At 32.2% G+C, this 23,092-nt stretch overlaps 2 protein-coding genes across 2 annotated transcripts; both read right to left on the reverse strand.

The window, feature by feature from the left end:
* Window positions 1-13,449: 13,449 nt before the first annotated feature.
* On the reverse strand, window positions 13,450-17,653 carry LOC106106305 (WD repeat-containing protein 36). Its single transcript, XM_013286874.1, has 8 exons — window positions 16,571-17,653; window positions 16,172-16,341; window positions 15,778-16,014; window positions 15,222-15,404; window positions 14,904-15,099; window positions 14,538-14,616; window positions 14,238-14,400; window positions 13,450-14,153 (listed from the first exon to the last, which is right to left on the reverse strand). The coding sequence occupies exons 1-8, from the start codon at window positions 17,512-17,514 to the stop codon at window positions 13,456-13,458; spliced, it is 2,670 nt and encodes an 889-aa protein (XP_013142328.1). The 5' UTR covers window positions 17,515-17,653; the 3' UTR covers window positions 13,450-13,455.
* A 162-nt stretch (window positions 17,654-17,815) lies between these two features.
* Window positions 17,816-22,257, reverse strand: LOC106106222 (splicing factor 3A subunit 3). The gene is made up of 11 exons (XM_013286770.1): window positions 21,948-22,257; window positions 21,771-21,818; window positions 21,143-21,301; window positions 20,936-21,008; window positions 20,608-20,699; window positions 20,292-20,513; window positions 19,688-19,848; window positions 19,490-19,618; window positions 18,843-19,035; window positions 18,174-18,375; window positions 17,816-17,990 (listed from the first exon to the last, which is right to left on the reverse strand). Exons 1-11 carry the CDS (start codon window positions 22,041-22,043, stop codon window positions 17,857-17,859), a joined length of 1,509 nt encoding a protein of 502 aa, XP_013142224.1. The 5' UTR covers window positions 22,044-22,257; the 3' UTR covers window positions 17,816-17,856.
* Window positions 22,258-23,092: the final 835 nt, after the last annotated feature.

A 23,092-nucleotide genomic window follows, 5' to 3' on the forward strand; every position in this document is an offset into this window, starting at 1 on the left:
TAATTATCATTTTATCTCAGTTGGTATTAAGTACCACATTTTAACATCAAAGGTTCTAATAAATAACACTATTTTGTCCTATCTATCACGCACGTATAAATTCAATTGGTTAATCTCTGTAAATCTTTGCAATCCGGTTAGATCGTATTGTGTAGTTTTACTAAAGATTGAATGACTGTGTATCTGATATTACGCTATTGTTATTTCATTATCTCTGTACGCACGCCCACATCGGAGGATAAGATACCATGTCTATGATCTACCTTCGGAATTAAATTTTGCAAGCCCCTTGTTACTCCAGCATATAGATAACGATTTGTACATTAATTGAAATAAGTGCCCACTGTAAGCTTGCATAAAAAGGTACATTTACTGTTACCGGTAAGTTTAAACCAATTCGAAATAATTATAGTTTCATTTTATTTAAATAATTTAATTTGTTCTTTCCCGCAATAGCCATTAAATTTATGACGGTAAAAATCGTTGAAAGGGTTAAAATATGAAAGAGATTTACACTAACAAAAGGAAATTAAATGGCCCTAGCTCGATTCTGTCCCCGTAATTATATTTCAGCCATTACGTTTTCAATTATGATAAAACTTGGATTAACATTTATACTTTAACTCAATTATACTTTTGTACCAAATGTATTATTACTATGAAATTAAAAAAGAAAATCTTGGTATAAAGTGGTAACATGTAAGCTGTAATTCAACTTAAGTAATTTGTCGCCTACTGTTGTCAAACGCTTAGTAAAACTTATAACTTTCTGAATCCAAATAAACCCTCGTCACAACTTAGTAAGTTAGTAATTGTATAACTAAGTATTTTCTCTAAAGTTATGTACGGCTCTATTTAGTGACCCTAGTGGTCGCCTATTGGTCGAAATACGACCGTCAGATACAAAACTAACATTTTTTCGAATAGCTTCATACATTTTTTTAATTAAGTTAACCTGTGCCTAATTTCACGTTGTTCCAATTTCATAATTTTCTTAAAAAAAGGTACAAAGTTTACGTGACATTTTACATCTGCTAAAAAACTAGACTAACTAATTGTCTACAGTTCTATTCTATTTAAGATTAAAAAAGCATTATTAAATTAATATTTAAATAAAAAATTCTTGTTATTTATTAATAAAGTAAGACTTACTTTTATTAAAATGGGTTATGAAAACTCGGATACAAGAGAGTAATGTACAGCCATTATTTAAAGTGCTTTCGACGATGTGCATTAAAGAATTGTCGGAAAGCAGATTCAAAGGCGCACTGACAACCAATAGAGACTTTAAAATGTACTGTTTTAAACATTTTTTATAATTTCACATTACTAATAAATTATATGGATATTACTAAATAAAGGAGTAATATTATTACTATATTTTACTTATAATTTTTGAGCTATATAATTATTCAACGTAAAATACAACCTCTTTGGCTGACAAGAAGTTTGAATAAAGCAAAACAGGTTGCATACTGGCCACAAAGACTTTTGCGTGGTTTGTTATTCAAAAGATATAGTAAAAAACAGATATAGTAAGAAAAAGAAGCGTACAAAGTTTAAGATGTGATACATATAGTTTGGTATTGTAAACTATCTTTCGCACGCGACTCCGTCCGCAAGATTATCCTCTGCATCTATACCAAATTTCATCGAAATCCGTTCAGCCGTTTTGGTTATAAACTCTAACAAACATCCATCCATCTAAACTTTCAGATTTATAATATTAGTATGAAGTATGAAGTATGATATATATAAGTTAAAAAAGAGTTATTTGATTGAGTATAAAAATTAGTATTATTGTCTGCTGCGCTGTCGGTAAGAGATTAAACAATATTGTGCAAATATAATAAACTATTTGAAGTGATTCTAAATTTCAAGTTGCTGGAACATCTAAGAAGTGCAGCTGTGTACATTCTTTTGTTTGTCGTATTTTTGTTTTATAGTCGGTAGACGACCGAGGATTCTAATGTCTCTTGTTTTTACATGAACATCACTGGACTTGCCAAAATGTCACAATTTTTAAATAAAAAATTTAATTAATTATAGTCATTTTCCAAAATTGTCCTGATTTATTTAGAAATGTTAAAAGGGTTTTATTACAAAAGTGGTGTACATTAACAAAAGCGTAACATGGAAATTGCGTCCTATATATTTGAACCGATTCTTCTTCAATTAAATATGTTTTTGTCCAGCTTACATGAGAATAATAATTTATTTGGGAATGTATGTACTATCTATCTGACTTATGGCCGGTTTCCCAGCTACATTTACCCGTTGTTAGTGTTTTTGTTCGATAACGTGAAATTCGTTTCCGAACTAAATAACTAGAGTTTGACTCAGTTGAAAATATCAACTTAACACTAATGAATCACTAGGTAACAATAAAATAAATGGAAATTTTCTGGAACCAAGCATTCATTGTTTTTTACCAACTAAAATTAATAGAAACTAAATTTTGAAATATTATCTATTTCGGTTACCCGGACGTTGTTTGTCTTATCGATCGAGTTCTATGACATGTTCGCTGCACTTGCGGGATATATTTGTACAATATGTTTCTATTACTGGCATGTCTTAAATCAATATTAAATAAGTCAGATATATTTGGAAATAGTACTATAGATGCAATAATCGAGTAACAACTGCATTTAGATTGTTTGGTTAATACATATTGTATATCGTAAAAGATTTAGAAATAAAACTATTTTTAACGGAGACATGTGTAATGATAAAATATGAACAGAAAAAGACTATAAAAAAGTGATGACGTCAACGATGTGTTCTAATTTTGAATAATTCAATTTCTTCTTCTTTTCTAATGGCTTGACTCTAAAAACGTGTAAAAACTCCTTGAACACATGTTATTACCTCAACTATCGCAGTTTTAGAAATCTTGCGCATATTGCATACATTGAACACAACAATTGTAATATTTTAAAATAGTGGCTTTCGTAGTATAAGGTGGGAAACAATAAAGCGGCCACCGGAACTCGCTAAACTTGAAAAGCGATCACTGCTAACAGACATTATCATTTGCACATGAATTGTCTTTTATTTTAGAGAGAGAGAGAGAGAGATCTTTGAGTGCAGTGCAGTCAAAACAGAAAAAATAAAGACAAAGCGTATTTGTTCCTTGAATTAGAATGATGAAATGAATTGAATTGGTTATTGATTGACATTGATGTATGATTTCTATTTGAAACGAAGGTATGCGATACCGAAATAGATATCGAAAGCAAAGTAAAGGAAACCTTATTGCTTATATTTTTATACACATCTTATAACATATCTGGAAACGGTTTTTAATTTAACAAAGATCACTTTTGAAATTGGAAAAGGTAATGGCCTGAGAACAATTTACTGCGATTAATATCAAACGATGACATTTCATTTCCCTTTTGAACACCTAATCTATTCTCATGTTCTCTATCCCTTAAAAATATTCAACATTTTATTCGAATTGAAAAAGGTTCAATGTTTTATTTTTTTATCTGACGAATATTAAAACATACGCCAGAATCAATAGAATTTTATTACCTGCCAGAGTTGCGTACAGCAACAATTAAATGTAATTACTTTTCATTTGTTTTACAGTCGTTTTTAATCCACAATGTTTTAGTTATAAAATAAGTTATAAATGTTTACTGTATTTTTTGAAACGTAATTTAATAATATTTACATTTTTGAATAGTAGCAAGCAATATAAAGAAGTAAGCGTTTTATAGGTTATATGTCCACTACATTACGAATAAGTTTACTTAGGATATTCCGTGCTGAGGACATAAGAAAAACAAATATGTTATGAAATGCTGCCAAACAAAAATGACATTAAGTTAAATCATCTAATATTGAATGCATTTGTTTGATGACTTTAACAATAACATTGTTTTTCAAATGTACCATCGTATCACACTATTACTATCTCTGTTTCTCCAAAGAATAGATAAGGGATCGCAATATTGTCGTTACACCTATTCACAATAATGGAGATTCTTCATCATAGATTACTATTGATTCTTATCAGCACTATTTCCACTTAGTAGACATGAGTTCTCCGTCAAGTCATATCTACGTATGTATATATGAGTATATAACCGTAAGTTATCTGCAGTACTGTCTCTGGTAGTATATCTGTGCATGAAGACTTGTCTAAATTATACTAATCTATGGCTCTTTGGTAACATTACTCTGTGTCACATATCCTATGCAGGTTGATGAACTTTTAAGCGACAGTATTCTTAAAACTTTTTATTACGAACTAATTTTAAATGGAAAAATAACTTTAATGTTTAATAATAGTAATATTAGTGTATCAAATTTGTTTTCTAGTTATTCCGAGTTCGGCTTATTTTAATGTATGTAGAATCACTTCGATGTAAACACGTTCGGCCTCTAGAGGACCCCGGTTGACCGGTACACACTGCTCTGTTTGTTTTTAATTAACCTATGACATGCGAACAAATGAATTCCATTCAATGTTAATGAAACATGTGTACAACAAACAGGTGTTGGTTTGTTTTAGTTACATGTAAACAATCGATAAACTGAAAAACAATTGAAATTGATTTATTACCTGATGTAGATCTTTTTATTACCTTGACATTGGATACAAATGTTTTACTATACTTTTAAAATTCCGTGAATTTTACTTTTAAATCCAACGCAAAAACATCACAGGTAGCCTTACAAAATGGAATCTCTCCTTTTTTATGTTAATTATTTAAAGCGACACGGGATCATCCTTTTCGGGCTTCTTCATGTTTATTTCATTTTGTATTTCGATAAAAAAAAATCGTTTTCATGTTTTTAATTTTGTTGCCAGATTTAGGAAAGCAAATAAATGAAATTGAATGAATTTTTATCCAAATTGCTTCGTTATTACCCGACTTAAGGAGAATGGTAGCTTAGTTCTACTTTATTTAATGATATTGTTTGTTTAGTTCTAATTTAAAACAGTGACGCGATCAATATTGAGGTTAATTGATTTCAATTTATATAAGTCGCTTCACAATAAGCCGCTGTCACGACGCGGTTAATTGAAGGCGACGAAACTAAATAAAGGTTGTTTTTAAGAGTGGCTTTTAACTATCGAAATAATTGTACTAAAACTTCTTAACATTATTTTTTGTAATTATATTTGAAAAACAAGCTAAAGACTGGTAAAGAAATGTTCAATTTCATAAATTAGATACGTAACAATTTGTTAACTTGTTTAAAAAATTAATTAAATCTCATCAGTCGTTTAGATTAATCTTAACTGAATTAGGAATTAAGGTAAGCTCGCGGATATTCCGTGACTAACTTACAAATGAAAGTAAATTTGAGTATAAAACTTTAACTTGTAGTTTGTTAATAGTTAACGAACTACAAAGTTCTGTGCTTCAAGCTCAAAGCTTTGTTAAACAAGAACTCTAGCAGTAAATTTTTATTTATTTCCACTAACAAATTAGTCAACAAACTCTTTCTTCTAAAATATAAACAAGTGTCGTACAAAAATCCAAACTGTTATAAAATTATTAATCTCAACATTCATCATTCAATAAAGCTTTTATTTCTAGTTTCTACTTCCTTAGTACTACAGTTATACTTAGCACAATCGCTCCAAGAGATTAAATAAAGGAGACTTATCTAATAAATACTTCTTTCTTATTTTTTTTAATTACAAAAACCAAACAAATACCTGGCAGGCAGAGGCACCTTGCGGCGTACGCAAATCATGGCGGAAGCGTTGCTCGTAAATTTAAGTCATTCGTTTCCCGCTACGGCACAGAAATTACCGCTGTTTAACATTTCATGCACTCCTGTTAATTTACCTCGTATATTACAAGGGAAACGCTAAACACCTTATTAGGGATAAAAGAGTCCCAGAACCATTTTCACAAGCTAAGCCGCAAAAAACTGCCTTTGCAATGAGTTGATTTTACGTTTTTATAATAAACCTAAAGAAAAGAGAATTGTCCATTAAAATTGTAGCAATAATGTATGACATTAACAAATGTATTTTTGTTCTAACTTGAAACAATATTAAACAACATACTCGTCAATAAATAACGTAGAATTAAAGAAAACTTGTTCCACATGTACCAATTAAATGGTAAATATAAATTTGAGGTGGAATTACGGGCAACAGTCGGCGTGGAAGCGGAAAAACGCCACGTACTACAATTTACGAGCACCACATCCGCTACAGTCTTCATTTGCACACGTGAACGAAAATTAAGTTCTACACGTCAGATATAAATGAAGTTTTTACTATACTTGGATACATTAAAAGCTGAACTAAAGTATGTACTAGTATTTTTGCATAGTTCAGATACTTAGATGTCTGTATGACGATGATTTTGTTTTGCTTACGAATGCCCTAAACCAGGGATTGGGAACCACTGACACGCGTGCCATAAATGGTACACGACACAATTTTTGATGTCGATGATCATAAAAACACTAAAGAGAAGTATGAAGTTGGTGTTATATAAATAGCGAACGCGATGTTATTACCATGCATCATGGAATTGGCACATCAGTCAAAATTTGATGGCACGTCTAAGACCGCATTAAACATTTCTTAAAAAAATGGCACTTTGATGCATAAATGTTCGCCACCCCTGCCCTAGAATGTCCTTGTTACAGTCATTATATTCTACTAAAAGCAATGGTACATATAAATTTAAAGTCTCTACTCAGTCATATTACAGAAATGTATATGCATAATTTTACGAATAGTTAAAATCGACTTTAATAAACTCCAGTAAGTTGCAAACATAACGTAATCATTGAGGCCCATGGGCTTCCGCAACATCGATTTAACTGCAAATACGTTGTCGGCTTTTTAAAAGTCTGTCTGTTTTTTTAAATAAAAATTCTTTATTGTATTCCAAAAAGCGGTACAAAAACAAATCTGTACATAGTGTTTTGTGTGTCGACGTTCGAACTCACGGCACATTGTAAATTTAAGCTTAATTTACAACACGCAGTAAGCTTGCCATTATTCATCCCTTGGGTTCGACTCGTCAGCGAAACGTTCGTAATTATAGCACTACTATTCGAATCGAAACTTTTGTTTCTAAAGAAACATACATTAATCTAACTGCGGGTTTCCACACAGAAGATATTGTCATATCTTACTAATGTTATAAATGCAAAAGTTTAGATGGATGGTTTGTTAGACTGTAGCCTAAACAGCTGAACGGATCTCGATAAAATTTGGCCAAGATGTAGAGGATAGTCTGGAAGAACATATAGGCTACTTGCTTTTGTTTTTTAATCCCACGCAGACAGAATCGCTGGCGAAAGCTAGTTACTAATATTTAGCATTAGAAAATACCAATAATAAAGTTATAACCTGACCAGTAATATAATAACCCTTGTCGTATTGTGGTAAAACATGGAACTATTTCATTTGGTTGGTCTTTCAAATAGAAAGTGATGTATATTCAGAAGACGATTGAAGCGCTCTTAGGTCAGAATTCTTATATTCTTGGTTAGACTATCTTACGCGGAGTTTTGTGATAAAGGGAATATAACGAGCAAACTGTTTATTAGCTTAGCCTTTTAGACGTTTTACAGCAATGCAGGTATTTTTGCCTCGTATAAAATTCATCGCTTATTTGCTTTCACGCATGATTTCCCAAAACGGGTGTCCTGAAAAATAAATACTACAGAGCCTCGGGGCAAGCAATGACCTAGGCTCGTGAACAAGCGTGTTAAAATCAGTAGCGTAAAAAATTAATATTTTACACATTATTCTGAAACTACAATTTTAATTTTGAATTCAAATCAATCTTATCTCTTCTACACTTTTGATAGTCGAAAAATAAATGAATGTAAGAGTTTCCGATAGTTTTATAAAAACTGTAAATCCTTCTCTTTGGTCTGCAAATAATCTGTATATCTTTAGACTATTCAAAGGATTAACACAAATAGTTACGCTAAGATTTATTAATGGATTTTGACTTTAACTATCGTTATTATTTATTTTATATCAGCTGTTCCCGTGCAACTTCATCCGCATGAAAATCTTTATTTTATTGTTTACATTTGTCAAATTCTCAATTACAAATGTCAAAATGACCTTTACCATAATAACCTTGCTTCCTTAATGTTGGCAGTTTGAAGTTTATGGTCCCTGTCCTAAATGAAGGTTTTCTCAATTTTATTTATCCCCTAAGTTTAATAGCGTGAAAATATATGGCCAGTGTAGAGCTTTTTATTAAAAAAAAGTATTAATCAATAATATGCTACAATTTCTAAGATCTTACGCCACAAAGTAGTGTGTGTTTACGCTTTATTATATTAATATAACTATTAGGTACAATTTAGTAATTACAACAAACATTTAAAATGTAATATTGCATATCGCATCTAGTAATACTTTACACATGTACTTACCTGTTTGTATTCAATAGTTTTTTTTTTTTACTACCTACATTTTGTTATATTTTGTGTATGCTTGCATTATATAATAATATAAATGTTAGATAAATAAGTTCCTTAAGTAAGTGAATTTTGTAATTCTTATTAAGGAAATAAATATATTCTTAAACCTTATATGGAAGTGTAGATAGATTACATCGCAGTAATAAAGTATTAATATCTTAGTGACCTGAAACTTATAATTACTTTACATATATTAACGAAGGTTGTACAGAAGTTGCGTTCAGAAATTCAATCACGTTGCCCTCATTTCCGTTCAATACAATAATATTTAATTCGTACTGTAGAAGTATTATTTAATTTTCCTTCACGTATTCTTTGATACGTATTCATATCGATTTATCCAAAAATATTTGTACTACTTTTTAACAGATACGACACAAAAGTATTGGTATAAAATTTGTTCGAGTGAATTAAATGTTTAACCAATAAGAAATAACCTTTGTTGTTTAACCATAATCATTATTAATGTTTATAGTTTAAAAAGAAAACGTGCATAAAACATGATCCTTGTTTTTCTGCATTGCTGGTTTTAATTACCTACGCTCGCTAATGAATCTTAAAGTCAATAGAGTGTCGAGACTGCTATTTAAAGAGAGAATTGTTTAATATTCATTCAGATTCCTGACCGCTTTTACCGTTATTCTATGAACAATTGATTACGCATATCTTTACATAATGTAGCTTCGAAACCCTCTTTGTATTAATAACCTCAAAGAAAACATTTCGAATAAAATTTTCCCTTCATTTCATACGAAAGAATCGAATAATTTAACTTTACAGACACAATGGGGATCTGGCAACGAATGATAAAACCAGACAATATGTTGCCCCTTCAGTCGGTTTATATTCTTAAAATTCATTGTTTTGTCTCGATGATACTCTTAAGTGATTGAACTCTTATTAAATGATGTACTCAAAATTATAAGCCGGTATGAATGACCGTTTTATGATCTGACAATTGACCCTTTTGCAATACCTTGAACGGCAGTCTATCTAAAATGGTATCCTAGGCTCATAGACACAAGTAATAAACATAAAAGAAAACTCCTCTGTCTGTGTACTTAACTTGACATTTTTTTCTTCATTCTAGATGTTTAGTAATTAAAAACAAAAATCTGTACCTATATGCATGATCATTAATCATATAGATCGTACATTCGTAAAATATTACCTTTCGGCTAGTCGGGCCAGACCAACTTATAACTTATTGCACTTTTTTTTTTAAGTTTTTTAAGCTAGCGCTTGACCACGATCCCACCAAACTAAATTGACAGATGTTTAAAAATATCGCTTGCAATAGTTATCAACGTATAGCTTAGACTAAAATTTCTTTACTGTTCATTATCTTGATGAATATTTTCATTAAACATAAATGAAATTAACACTCTAAATCTAAAGAACATCACGGGTAATGTAAGTTTCTTTTAAAAGTTTTCATCGTAGTTATTTTGATTTTAAATAGAAAACATTTATCCATCTATCTTGAAATTGATTACTAAAGCTCACAATTTTCATTGTCGTAATAATGATGTGAATGTAATATTGGATTCCTGAACGAAATCCGATTAACTATTGTCTAATGTTGCGGGAAAATTATGATTCCCATCTCTATCATGTTTCTATTCACAATGCCTCTATTCACTTCACATGTTTGGAACATTACTTACTTAAAGAACGACGAAATTATTGTGCACAACTTGTTTTACTAAACAAACAAAAAACTCTCCTTCTATTACATTTGTATCCTAGATTTATGTCTCAATAGCACGGCATCCAACGAATAGCGTACCATAATGAATATTTCTATATTTTCTATCAAACAGCGCTTTGTGTTCATATAGCCCGATAATATTTTACAAACTCCACAACAAGAAATATGCAGTGTTAGAGAATCGTTTATATTAGTTAACGTAAATTAATTAAAATGTAAAAGACTAAAAAGTTTAGTGAATACAGTGCAACGATACGTTTTATACTAACAATTCTCGTTTACTTTTACTTTTGTTTTGGATAATTTACCGTTGAGATAGGAAACACAAGTTGTTTGCGCACTAAACAGAGCCGCCATGAGCAAAGCCCATTTGCTCTTTGATGTTCACGTCAATGCGATGTGTTTACAGGAAAATTGAAGTTGATTTTGAAATGCATTCAGTACAATAGTACAATTCTATACAACAAAATTCCTTGAACTACTCTCCGTATGAGCCTCTCCTTATTTTTGTTATTATCTCTTAATTAACTCCTTTTTTAACGGATCTTATTTTTATTATACAAGTACTCACTTTTTAATTACAAAGGTTCTGTTTTGATTACAAAAATGTTTACAGACCTTAATATAATTATCAGAAATGGTCCTTCGAGGCGGATATTTTGTCTATCTAAATTGAAGATACATATTCGCATAGCATCAAAAAATAGCGAGCAATATATTTCGTTTGCAAACAGCACGAAACGTTGCGACGCAGCATCGCCTGACCACAAATCAGTGTAATCAGATTTTAAGCTACCACGCGGTGATTTGCTATTGCAGCAACGAATTAAGCTACGTTGTGTACTGCGGTTACTGGTTTACCCTTGCGCCTCATTAAAAATGTCTTTGTTAACGACTGCTCTATATTCTATCCTATTCTCGGTATCTATTTTATGAACCTTTTCGTATGAAACTGTATATTATCTGTTGAGTTTTAATATCAGTACGCTGCATGCTTTTTTAAACATATAAGCAACAGCTTTTGATTCTTCATTGTAAGTTTCAATTTTATTATTTTATTGGTCGTTACGCAATTCCGTCCACAAGGAATTTTAAAAATTCAAATAGTAACCTTTACTCTTCTAGTTCATGTTTTATATCTATACCACTTAGTAACGGACATCCATCCATCCATCCATCCAAACTTTTACATTTATAATATTAAGTAGTAAGATTATTTTGACTAGCCAGTGCAAGCGACTTCGCCCAAGTGAAATTGAACTAAGTTACTTACATATAAATTATCTTCCTAAAGGTGAAAAATTTTTTAAAATATGCACAGTAGTTTTTGAGTTATTTCAATACATACAAAAATACAAATCTCCTCTTTACAATATTAGTATAGATTTGATTACCTTCGATTTGAATTGAAAATTTTGATTTGATTTAAACTTATTACTTAACATAGTATTACCAGGATAAATAACTAAAAAATAGGCATGAAAAGGATACTTATTAATTAATATGCAACAGTATATTTATTGCTGGCAATATCATTTTCTAATGAAAACTGATCAGTTGTAGTCATTACGAGATAACGATACTGCTACAATTAGTAGCAAAACCTAATTGTGTTAAAAGCTGATCCGATCTACGATATGTACAAAATTCATTTGTTTAATATTGTTTGTTCTGTAAATTTGTTAATAGTATCGAAACGAGACGATTATTAAGAATTTTCCATATCTTTAGTTATAAACAATACAGAAGTCTTTTATTTTGTAGTTGGCCCGAAATCACTCTTTTATATTTCTGATAGAAGACTTAAAATAGAAATACTTAATTCTTATACCTATTCCTTCGTTAACTTATGTGTGATGTTTACTAAATAAAGAAATATAATAAGCTATCATATACTCTCTCTACTGTGCCGTACAAACGGGTTCGGATCCCGCGGCACAACCTACCCTTGAACTACGATTGCACCGGAGGGCATAATATTGTAAACGTAAGGGGAAATGGTACTCACCAGCTCGATCGAATTGCCTCACCTCCTGCAGGTGCCCTGTCTCAGTGTCAATCGAGTCAAAGTCTGGTTCAGTCAAGTCTATAGGCCCAGCGATGCTGCCTGAAGGTGTACCAGTGATTTCGAACGCGAAACCAAATTTAGCGATCCCGTTCGCTACCGAAATCGACACGCCTGTTGTGTCTTCGCGTTATACAAAGAGCAACTCTAATCCGCACAAGTGTTCGCAACCGTTCCGCTTGGCTGCTTGATTCCGACCTTTTTTTCACACCCCTCTCCGCAGGCCCCGCGCCCGTCCGTAGTGGAGAGGGTTTATCCATCTACCCGCCCGTGGGAAAAATAAAATAGGCGCGCTTACCCGCACGAAACCCGGGGCGCGAAATACAAAATTATGTTCGTATGACCGCATACGATCAGTACCGAACACTTACTTTCACACATTCAGATACCAACTTATTTCTCTCGTAATATCTCAAATCTAAATGTCAGTATTATAATTACTGATGATTAAGATGCAAACTCTCAATAAAGTAATAAAATAAAATTCGAAAGTAAAGTTCTTGAACCATAATTATTGTAAGTACCAACAATATCGGAAGTATTTTCCAATTTTCTCTTTGAAAGCTAAGTGCTTCCTTCATTGTTCCTTGTTAAAAAGTTTAATGCTTATAGCGAGTTTGGTTAACAATAAACATTATTAGGAAAAGCGCCGATTCAAGAACTCGTTATAGGCTTCTTTAGGAACAGAATGGTTCTCGTTAGACACTAATACCCTATTTTCATTCTTAGCTCCGTTTTGGCTCTGGGGTTTGAGCACTTGACTTATAATTAACAGGTCCTGTGTTCGAATTTCAATGTGATTTAGACGTAGTCACCTCTAACTAAGGGTAAGCAGAGGCCCTCAGTGGGGACTTATAGTGAGCTGATGATGATGATGATGATGATGACGATAGAAACTATAATGAATTGCACACTAAAGTAGGCTTATGTTTATAACTCTAAGCTAATCTTCTATCTAACTACCCTTATCACTTAGTAATATAAAGAGGAAAGATTTGTTTTTGTATGTATTGAAGTAACTCAAAAACTATGGAACCGATTACAAAAAATCTTGCACCATTAAAAAGCTACGTCATCTACTGATACCCTACTAGGTAGGCTGTGTTTTTATTATTTTTTTATTCCACGAGGGCGAAGTCACGAGCAACAGTTACTTATTTTAGAATGTCTTCCCCCTTTACGATATACCAAAAAGATGCTCATTCATAGGAAAATAAAGTAATTAAAAAACGTATAACTCTTACATATCTTTTAATGCTTTAACAACACAAATATTGTACATGAGATGTGTCTGAAGCCGCGACCACGTCTCCGCCGCGGCCTCCTCAACAGTTTCCAGTACGTTTAGCAACTCATTACTTTGAGATATCGCTTTTGTATGAGTTTTTAGGAATAAACCCAAATACGATTGAGCTAATTCAAAGTCCCTGTTACTTTTAAGCATACAGCCGACCATAGACAAGAAATGTTTCATAACCTCTATGGATCCTCCCGCGTCTATTCCCATACTAATTACTTCAGCCTCTATTGCAGCGGGAGATAGAGTCTTGAGTTTATCCACACACGGTACATATTCCTCTGAATTGTTACAAGCGACTAGTTGCTTCGCAAACGGTGACAAAGTAGATAAAGATTCAGGTATTAGAAGTTTTTTATCTCCTAGCTCTTTGTCCTTCTCTAAATCGAACTCTAGTTCAAGACTCTGTATGGTAGGGAGGAAAAATGGTGCGGATTTGGGAACTGTTATTCCCGTTTTCGGTTTATTTCTCATTTTAACAATGTCCAAATTCAAAAGATTCAACCATCTCGAAGTCGGTTGATCGGATAGAGTTATAAGTTCTTTACTTATTTGTTCAGGAGATTTATATTCAGGTTCACCCAAATCTATGATTCCTATGTCTTCTATTTGCGGCTTTTCAATTGCCGAGTTTGGTAATTCTGTGAAAAAAAATAAAAAAAAACCATATGGTATTTTGTTTTTTTTTGTAAATACATTTAACAAATAAAATAATATGAACATACTTAATTTGGGTATGTCAACTGCATTCCTGTCAATGCCTTTAAGGAAAACTCTTTCATATAAAAGTTTGTTGGCCCAAAGAAAAACTCCTAACTCTCCAACATGTGTTGTAGCCAAGTAGTCCCCAGTCGGGGACATACTTAATGATGTACACGGCTGTTCTACCTACGATAAATTAATAAATCAACATTAAAATGTTCATTGGTAAAAAAAAAAACATTTTTCATAAAAAAAACAACAACAAAAAACGCTATTTTTTGCAAAATTTTGTTGTAATTACAAAAGTACCTAATGCAACTTACATAGAATATATCCACAAGTTGTGCACTGGGTATATCCCAAGTGCAAACCGTACAATCCATCGACGAGCTTACCAACCATCTAAATGAAAAAAAAAAACAAATGAATACTTTTCCATCTACAATTTACCCCATAAATCGAAACTTGCTAGATTTTTGTAAACAGGATTATTCGTTCATTTAAGTGATAATTGCTCAAATGTATACTATTATAATAAAGCTTAAACACACACTTCTTTGTTGCCTAAGATGTCAGCAATTACATCATATTTTTGAATAATTCTTTTTTTAATGAAAAGCCCTATACTTACATCATGCTTTAGCTAGTTTTTTTTAATACAATATTACATTTTTGTACAATTTACTGACCTGCTTTGACAATCAAAATCGATATCATTAATTTTACCGACATGTCCGTCGAATTTTCTCACAACTTTCATAGTATCCACGTCAACCAAAGTTATTGTGAAATCTTCATTAGCCAGCGCTAACAGGCCACTGTCTCTGTGATACTTAGTGCTGTTTACTGATTCTTCTAACTTTAATACATGGAATGGGGTAGTAGCTACAAAACAATCAAGTTTTTTTAAAAGATCTATTCAAAAGAACATTCAAGAAATAATACCTTGGATTTAAAGGAAGAGGGGTATTTTTTATATTTATGCCTGATATATCACAAGAAATTACCTGATTTGAAATACCAAAATTTGATTTTATCATCAGCACCTACTGTAAATACTCTTTGATTGCAAAGATCTGTCTCCACTCCTCTGATCGCTCCTTTGTGGGCTGCTTTTTTCTCTTTCCCATAAAAACCTCGGTAAATACCTGACTGCATATTAAATTTATGCACTTGTCCATTAGTATAACCTAGAAAAAAATTACATTTAAAACTAAGCACAAATTAAAAGTGCATTTGAAAATTCAATCAAAACCGCAGGATAAAGAATAAAAAGGATTTAAGAATATTAAATTACATGTGAAACAATAATGGCCGAATACTAAAACAATTTAAACATTTTGTTCAGTAAGTATTAAAATGTATTAGAAGCTATTAGTAGATTTTGGAATTTAAGTTTGGTCTTATGATTTACATGTTGTTACATATTCAAATTTTATAGAGTTTTCTTAGAAAAATAGTTTAGAATCAATTGTAAGGACATAAACATGTCAATTCTCTTTAATTGGACTACAGAAAAGCTCAATATTTTTCATGTTTTTCTGAAGTAATACTACATCTTACCTATAACAACAAAGTTTCCACAATGTGTAACCGTCAAGCACGTGGCCTGAACACCTTTTTCCATATCGGGAGGTTTCAGCTTATGTTCACCCATACATATCCTGTTGTACGACCAAGTGGTGGCCATATACATGCCATCATGCAGAGACGCTATGCTATCCCATTGCTTATCTCGTTGCATACAAGAGCTTAGTTTTGTTATTGGAGGTAAAACAAGGTAATCTACTTCAGTTCTCTCTGAAAAAAATATGAATTTTATTAAATTGAATCCTTAATGTCCATTTTCATATGATTTTCTTCCTGATTAGTTTTAATGACCTTGTTCTTGGTATGACTATTATATGATAATTTTCTCATGTTAAAGCTAGAAGGAAATGCATATTCATGAACTTACTTTTCTTCTTAGAAGCCTTTCTATTATAAGATGCTTTTCCCATACTCTTATTAAATGTCTCCGTGATGGTATTCATGATGTGCAGGCTACTGTCACGTCCAGCTGCTAACAGATTCTCTCCTGTTGGTTCACAATGGCGGACCAAGTTTGGAGGACGAGATAGCCCTTCCCTGGAAAGCAAGAAATAATTAGAAAATAATATAATATAACCCTAAAGAAATTGTTTAACTAAGAACAATAGAGAAGATTATTTTCATAGTTGCAACATCTATATACATATTATAAGTCACCTATAATTAATAGTAAGTTCTTGTATTCCTATTTATTTTATTATCAAAATACAATCATGTTATTTTACTATTTTTTGTTCCGAATTATTTTAACTGTATTTTAACCTACCTTATCTTCAAAAGTCTAGCACCACCATCAGGCATATCAAAGATCCACATCTTCAAAGAGTTATCTTGTGAATTTGTCACCATCAAGGGCTCCGATGATAAGCACTGCAGACCAGCCACACGGGAGGAATGAGCCGATTGAATTTGTGACATCACTCTCTTCTCTTCTAAATTCCACATCACAATATGACCTTTAGTGCTTCCTGTCACCATTACGGGGATCCCGTCCAACCTGAATGATAAGCAACTCACCTTGCCCCAATCATGAACAAACTCCATAACTTTCTCATTGTAGCGCAAATTATGTAAAATGATCTTCCCATTGGCTAAAGCAATAGCAACTACATCCACAGCGGGTGCAGGCTCTGTAACAGTTACTGGAGATTTCCAGCCATCAAATGTGTATACCAACTTTGAAGTGCGAACATTCCAAATTTGAAGTTTTCCTTGCCAGCTACCAAGCAATATCTTGTTCAGATAAGTTGGAGGATGACATATTGTAGATATTTGAAAATCACTTTCATTGAAACTTAGTTCCAAGAATTCTGTTTCGTCTTTAATGTCAAATATCTTTAATACATTGTTTTTATCTATTGATATGAGATGTTTACCGAAAGGTAATATCTTGTGAACAGATGCCTGATGTCCTTTGTAAACGTGCTTCAGTTCACATCCTCGTCTCCAAGCATATATGTCGTTTTCACTAGCAGTATATACGTAGAAGTTGTCGCCGCTCATACAAGTGATTGGCCCAGGATGCTCACCGCTTATACTAAGCAAACGAAACTTATCACATCCATACGTATGAAACCACTTCCCAACACTTGTACATAGCAATGTTTCTCCGCGTCTTTTAATAAATCGGGCTACAAAAGGTACATGTGTACTCACATAACCTAATACTCTGGAACCGGTGAATATTTGACTACTTGATTTTGAAGACATGATTATTAAATGTCCTCACAGCTCGGAAACATTAAAATACATCAGTAGAGATGCTTATTCACTTTTTATTTGTTATTTTTAATTCAAAGACGCACGTGTTTTTATTTACCTTGCCTCGAGTTGTCAATTGTCACGGTCATTGACATTTACCAAGTGACATTGATATTACAGTTTTTTAATCAGTGTTGCTAGTGTAAAGGCATATTTACGACATCATTTTTACTTTGCTTCTCGGCCACAAATATAACAAGATCATAAATAGTATTTACTTAGTACTGTAAACAAAAATTAAACACAAATATACTAATGAAATCTTTATTAAAAAGAATTTTTATGACTAATTTACAGAAGACCCTGTCGTTTCAAATCTTCGTAAGTTTTGCGGTTGACTACATTTCCTTGAGAATCTTCATACTCTTCGTCATTTTCCGCTACAAACCTCTCGTTCTCCTTTTGATTTTTAATTTTCTCCCATACTGAAAGTAACATTTAATTACTCATGTACTTTTTCTTCTATAATGTAAAAGTGGATTTCCATTGCATTTGAACATAACTCTGTTTCAGTCTAGTGAAATGTGAAGTTAAAGACCATATTTTTTGTTTGTTACTATAAATTAAACATGTAGAAATCCTTAAATCCACAATTATATTATACTCACATGCGAGTGCATCTTCTATTTGCGTGACATTAGCGAAATGAGCAGTGTTAGGAATCCCTAGACACCGCATTCCGTGTGCGTGGCGCCATTCCGCGAAATGTCTTTGAAACGCTTTCGGGCCCTTATATGTGTAATTACCACATATCTCACATGTGTAACTTATATTTAATCCATGAAGCTTGTACAACCAATATGGTATGGGCTAAAATAAAAAAAACTTACAATAAGAAACTTTAAATAAATTAGGGTTTTCCCGCGTCTCTGCATGCGCGAAATTGAGAAAATAAGTAACCGAAGTGTTCTAGACTATGTTCTATATCTGTGTCTTTGTCAAATTTCACAGTGATCCATTATGCCGTTCTGGAGATATCTACTACCATTCATCCATAGATCAATCTAAACTTTCTGATTTACAATATTAGTATGATTACTACTAAAAACGGAGGTTAGATGAAATTGAAATCAATTACTCTACAAACATACATACTATGCAAGTGTTACTAAACTCCTTAAATGGGAACACCAAACATAATATGTGTATTTCCATTTTAAACACTATAGAATATCTTTGGTTTCTTTTACATATTTTGATAACAATAACAATTTTTTACATAGATAATCATTATAAAAGTGTATCTAAACCGATTTTATTAGTAAAATGTAAGTTACCTTGCCGTCCCATCCGAGTGGTAAATTCTTGGGGTTGTAAGGCACCTCGTCATCATCAGAGTCGACATCCGGGGCGGCGGAGGCGTCGCTCTCGTCGTCGCTCTCGTCGCGTCGCTCGCCGGCTGCGCGCGCCGCACGACGCGTCACATTCTCTATTGTCGCTGTACGAGTTGCGCTTACCACATTCGCAAATCTTAACAAAACAAAAAAAGAAATATTTTTTATAGTATACTAGCTTTCGCACGCGACTTCACTTTTTGGAAATAATAGAAAAAAACAAAAGCGAGTAGCCTATGTGTTTTTCCCGAATATCTTCTACATCTATGCTAAATTTCATTGAGTTCCATTCAGCAGTTTAGGCTACAAACTCAAACAACTGTCCATGTAAACTTTGGCATTTATGATAGTAAGATATAGTTATTGGCCGTAAATAGCGAAAAAACCATTGCCCTACTAATGCATTACTAATGCATCCCATCCCCACACCAAAACTATTTCCTCTCCCTTGTCTTATAAGAAAAGTGGGATAAACTTTTAAATTTATGGTACTTGGTAAATTATGATTATTGTATTTAAAAACTAATAGTCAAAAACGATGGCCTACTTTGGATTGCCACCTAAGTTACTAATTTAAAAATCAGTAATACCTGTAAATCTGAGCTTCAATAGCACCAATATCTTTATGGCGTTGTTGCGTAGAAGCCTTTGCCTTGGTCGCCCCTTTCTTAGCTACGAGAGATTTATCCAAAGCTGTTTGTCCCTTTGTGCTAAACAACCTGAAATTTAAAAATAAACGTTTATATAGTATTTTGATTGGTAACAGAATAAAAATGCTTACTATTTACCTTTGTGCCCTTTCTTCCAAAGTTCCACCACATTTGAGCCCTAACGCCATAAGAGCCGATTTTAATCTATCCAAGCCCAAAGAAGCCAGCTCTTCCCAAGACGAAAAAGCTGACAAATCTAAATGGGCACCAACATTTGTTAAAGCACCTCCAGTTTCTTTCTGTGAAATGGATTAAAATCTATAAACCATAGAAAACTTAGTAACAATATGTACTTAAAATATGTTAGGGAGTAGTAAATAAGATATGAAATCTAAGTCTAATTTAAGTTATAGAGGTTTTAAGTTATCAAGGGTCTTTGCTATAGAGGTTTTGTACTCTGATGGGAAGGGAACATATTATTCTTTGAAGTTATAGAGGTTTTTATGTTACCGAGGTTTGACTTATAGAGGTTCTATTGTATATACTAATATTTTAAAGAGGAATGATTTGTATCTTAGTTTGTATTAAAGTAACTCAAAAACTACTGAGCTATTTGAAAAATTCTATCAGTAACATACGCTGTACTTTTTAATTTTTTTTTAATTTCACAGGATTGATGTCACAAGCCACAACTAATAAATACAACCACACCAATTCTAACAAATATTTAAAATATACATACCGGCCACCCAGGGAAGGTTCCTATTTCCCATTGCTTGATGAAATCCTGATGAGCTACAGCCATCTCTTGTGCTTGATCTAACAATGGTTTCACTCTACTCACAAAATCCTTTAAATATGTCAGCAATATACGAATATAATTCCTATATTCACTGTTCTTCCTTTCACGCGGAATATCAAACAAATGATCGAAAATGCTTAAATAAGTGATATAGTCAACTTTCTGAAAAAAACATTTACCGATAATTGCAAAAGATGACAAAAAAGTGTTTATTACTGTCGTGAAAATTTAATTAGTACAAAAAATGTTAACTTACCTCAATACCTTTCAAGTTAATGTATTTTTCATAACATTCATGTAAATCTAAATACTTTCCATAACCCTCTTCATCGGTAAACTCCACTGGTGCTAAAATAAATTTGTAACATTTTTTTAAATATATTTCTAGAATTACTAACAGATTCTAATTAAATTTAGCACAAATGTGGGTCTGAAAGAACAATAGGCTACTTACTTTTTATGTCATGCAGAGTTGTGGGCAAATGCTATTTAACTATAAACAATGTTCTCATCTTAACTCTTTATAATGTATAATCATTTTGTACCAGAAACAAGGTAATAAAATTACAAATTGCCAAACTTACTTGTATAATCTTCTGATGGATTTTCTCTTAATTGTGCTAATTCTTCAAACTCCACAGACATTGGCACACATATCTAAAATTAATAAATCATTAACATAAAAAATCTTCAAGGTACTACATGTTAATTACTTTAAAATAAATCAATTGTTTAATTCAGTAGTACATTTTTAATTAATTAGTTTTTCATAAAATATATGAACTACTTACTTCATTAGGATGTTTCCTATGAAATTCTTTTATCTGTTTTAATCTAGCATAAAACTCTTGAAACTCATTAGGACCTGAAAGGGCAGCAATTTCTTCCTTACGTAAACCATCCTTGTCTTCATACAACTCTTTAAGTCTGATTGTAGACTCCACATATCTCTAAAACAAGATTTATTTCAAATAAATATTCTAAGATAGGTATTGTTGAAAAACGAGGTTGGATTAAATGTGCAAGGTAACAAATGTTTTTATATTTTTTACGATTTGATTGTGACGTGTTCCTTTTTATATGTGAATTATAAAAACAATGTGAGGAAACAGAGAAATATTTTTCACTTCGTAACTACATCCTAGTTATTTCAATTTACCCTGGAGCCATTCTTTAACAGGTTGCCATAACAACATACCAGTTGCCTTTGTCTTGGTGGTTTGGAAAACCATAAATAACGGCAAAGAACACAATTTCAGGTGAAACAGAATATGGAGAGAGGGCATTGCGCAGCATGTTGATAGCCTTGAATAACCAAGATATTTGATAAGACTTCTACTAGGTTAGAGGAAAGATAGAGATGTGTTGAAGTTGTCCACTAAACAATGTATGAATACAATAGTAAAAATCACTACTTACATCATGTAAATTCTTCAATCGATGTTCTCCATTAATAGTTTCTCGGTGCTGAAATTAAAGTAGAATAAAAACGTAAATAAACGAAATATCTAAAGTGGTTAGGATCTTGAAACTTTATTTATTGTGACAATCTAACCTTAAATAGAATGTAAACAATAAGTATCAAAATCCACTTACCCCAGTCTTTTTATGTAAAATTTCTTTAACCATAGCATCCATGGTACGCTCTCTTTCTTCATGGTAACTTCTTTGCTGTTCTAAAATAGTTTCCATAATGTTCGTAGATGATAAAAGCTTTGAATCTTCCTTGTTATTGATATATCAAAAGTTATATTATTATATATCAAAAGTATTTGCAGTTTAAATCAATTATAACCAAAAGTTCAGCGAGTAAATGCAAATATCAACCAAGCTTCACAACTTGACAATGACAATAAGGTAATTTGACAATTCGTGTAACATACACCACAGATAAAGTGTTATAGAACATAAAAATAATGCATAAAATGCTTAGAAGAGTTCGATAACATTTATTCATTTTACACCACATATATTCAAACCTTTAAAGTTTAAACAAATTCAATCATTTACTTATTGTGTAAAAAGTAAAGGGTTTAAAATAATCTTACGGTGGGATTCCACTGCCTATACTTGGCCTATACATCCAAATGAATCCCTGTAAATGTTTCTTTAGTGTTTAACCACGGCTTTTTTGTAATTCATATCCATAAGTTTATACTGGTTGATCCTAATTCCTTATTTAATATTTCCAGATTTTTTAACGAAAGTCGCGATTCTCGAAACGACCTTTCGATAGAAAGTTAGAAGTATATACATGTTTTTTTTTTGCTCGTGCAATAATATGATCTTACAAGAAAGAAGAAGTTGCAAAAGACTACAACACTTATATCGTAACTTTCGCATTTATAAATATTATAAATTTATAAATATTATAAATGCTAAAGTTACGTAGTGGATGGATGGATGTTTGGTAGCGTTTGTAGCCTAAATGGCTGAACGGATCTCAATGAAATTTGGCACAGGTTTAGAGCATAGTCTGGAAGAACACATAGGCTACTTTTTATGCTGGGAATAGTTTCGGTTCCCGTGGGATTCATTAATTTAGTTTTTTTAATGTTTACTCGATCATTCTGCAACGGTTCAACATATCTTATTGAAATTTGGCACAGATATAAAGCAAAGTCTGGAGTACACATGGGATAAAGTTCATCCCCTAGAAATGTCCAGTTCCCGAGGGATACGTAACTTTTTGTTATTTATATATTTTGTATGTTTTCTAATACCACGCGGACAAGGTCGCG

The sequence above is a fragment of the Papilio polytes genome, unplaced genomic scaffold (genome assembly GCF_000836215.1).
Source record: "Papilio polytes unplaced genomic scaffold, Ppol_1.0 DF822289.1, whole genome shotgun sequence".
In the NCBI taxonomy this organism is placed as follows: Eukaryota; Metazoa; Arthropoda; class Insecta; order Lepidoptera; family Papilionidae; genus Papilio; species Papilio polytes.